Below are 1,823 nucleotides of genomic sequence, written 5' to 3' on the forward strand. Positions count from 1 at the left end.
GAAAATTAAGGCCCAGGGATGCTATGCGGCTTGCCCAAGGCTACACAGCTGGTAAGTGATAGAGGCAGATTGAAACTCAGCAATCCTCAGACACAGGTTCTAACACCATTACCTTTCGGCTTTCCTACATAGTTGGCACTCAAATTCATTTGTGTGTGTGTGAGTGAGTGTGTGAGCATGCACATGTGAGTGTGTGTGTAAGAAAGAGAGAGAGAGAGACCAGGTCCTAAGGCTTGTGTTCAGGGCCTGGGTACTTCCCGAGCTTCTTTTGCTCGTCTGGTGTTCTACCACTTTAGGCACTGTGCCACTTTTGGCTTTTTCTGAGTATTTTATTAGAGATAAGAATATCTTGGACTTTCCTGCCTGGGCTGGCTTTAAACCACAATCCTCAGATCTCAGATTCCTGAGTAGTTAGGATTACAGGCATGAGCCACCAGCACCTGGATCAAATACATTTTTATTTATTTATAAGTCAACAAGAAGCAAAACAAAATGTAAACTCAAAAATGAGAAGATTAAGAAGTTGAATATCAAAACCAACAAAAAGTCATAAAAAATAATGGCAAAGAGCAGTAACTACTAATAAAGAAAAGCATAGTAGGAGCTATTTAATTTATTAATGAACCTATGGAAGCAAGAAGGAAAAAATGTAAAAGAGGATTTATAGTAAATATAACAAAAAGAAAAACAGAGAACCAAGCTATATCTCATGGACCTATACACTCATAACATCTGTTAAATTTTTATCATAATGTGACATATTTTGATAAGAACAGATAATCACACTGCTACAGTCAAAACCCACTCCTGTGTGACCTACAAATTCCTGCACCCATAACTATTCTCATGCAGTTGTCCTTTCAAAAACTGAGCTCTTCTACCTCCCCCTGTCCATTAAGATTTTAGAACCTTTGCTACAATTACCAGAATAGCAAGCCACGTAACAGCAAACACATTTATATAATGTGCTGCTCTTTATTTGCTCCATGTCTATGTCACCTTGAACTAAATGGGAACCTCTTGGGGAAGGCAACTTTGTCTTATAGATCTCTTTTTATCCTCGGAGCCTAGCACAATTATTTTATAAATAAATCAGATAAATATAAAGGGCAAGAATAATAGCATACATGTTCAATTACCCAAAGCAGTGTCATATAAAATGTTTTTATGAAGCACATAATGTGTAAGAATTAGTTATATTTCTCAGATCTCTTTTAGCCAAATAATAGGGATAATGTTAACCACTACTACTATCTCCTATCAATCAATTTTTAATTTATCAATCATTTCAACATACTTCCAAAACATTCTTAAGAATGCATCCTTTGAGGGATGCTTCAGTCAATCATAGACAAACACCTGAACTGCATTTTTTGGGGGTGTGCTTTAGAGCTTTATTTCCTGGTGGCCCTATTGGCGACTGAGGTCTTCCTGCTCGCTGTCATGGCTTATGACCGGTATGTGGCGATATGTTTTCCCCTTTGTTACACCCTTATCATGAGCGATATTCGATGTGCACAGTTGCTGACTGGGACCTGGGCAGCTGGTTTCCTCAACTCCCTTCTCCACACAATGACCACCATCAGCCTGTCTTTCTGCAAGTCGAATCGAGTTGACCAGTACTACTGTGATGTCCCTCCAGTGGTGGCCCTGTCTTGTTCTTCCACTTACATGGCAGAAATGGTACTTCTAGTGGTTGGAGGTGTCTTCGGTACTAGTGCCTTCCTGATCACCTTGATCTCCTATCTGTACATCATCTCCACCATCCTGAAGATCCGGTCAGCAGAAGGGAAGCGCAAAGCCTTCTCCACATGTGCCTCCCA

At 40.0% G+C, this 1,823-nt stretch overlaps 1 protein-coding gene across 1 annotated transcript in view; it reads left to right on the forward strand.

Moving 5' to 3' along the window:
- Window positions 1–1,332: 1,332 nt before the first annotated feature.
- The window catches only part of LOC105989097 (olfactory receptor 5V1-like), a gene marked incomplete at its 3' end in the record, with an annotated part of 7,103 nt that continues 6,612 nt past the window's right edge, over window positions 1,333–1,823 (forward strand). The window contains exon 1 of the mRNA XM_013020912.1: window positions 1,333–1,823. Coding sequence (XP_012876366.1) covers window positions 1,333–1,823 — 491 coding nt within the window.

The sequence above is a fragment of the Dipodomys ordii genome, unplaced genomic scaffold, assembly GCF_000151885.1.
Source record: "Dipodomys ordii isolate 6190 unplaced genomic scaffold, Dord_2.0 Scaffold3, whole genome shotgun sequence".
NCBI classification, from domain to species: domain Eukaryota; kingdom Metazoa; phylum Chordata; class Mammalia; order Rodentia; family Heteromyidae; genus Dipodomys; species Dipodomys ordii.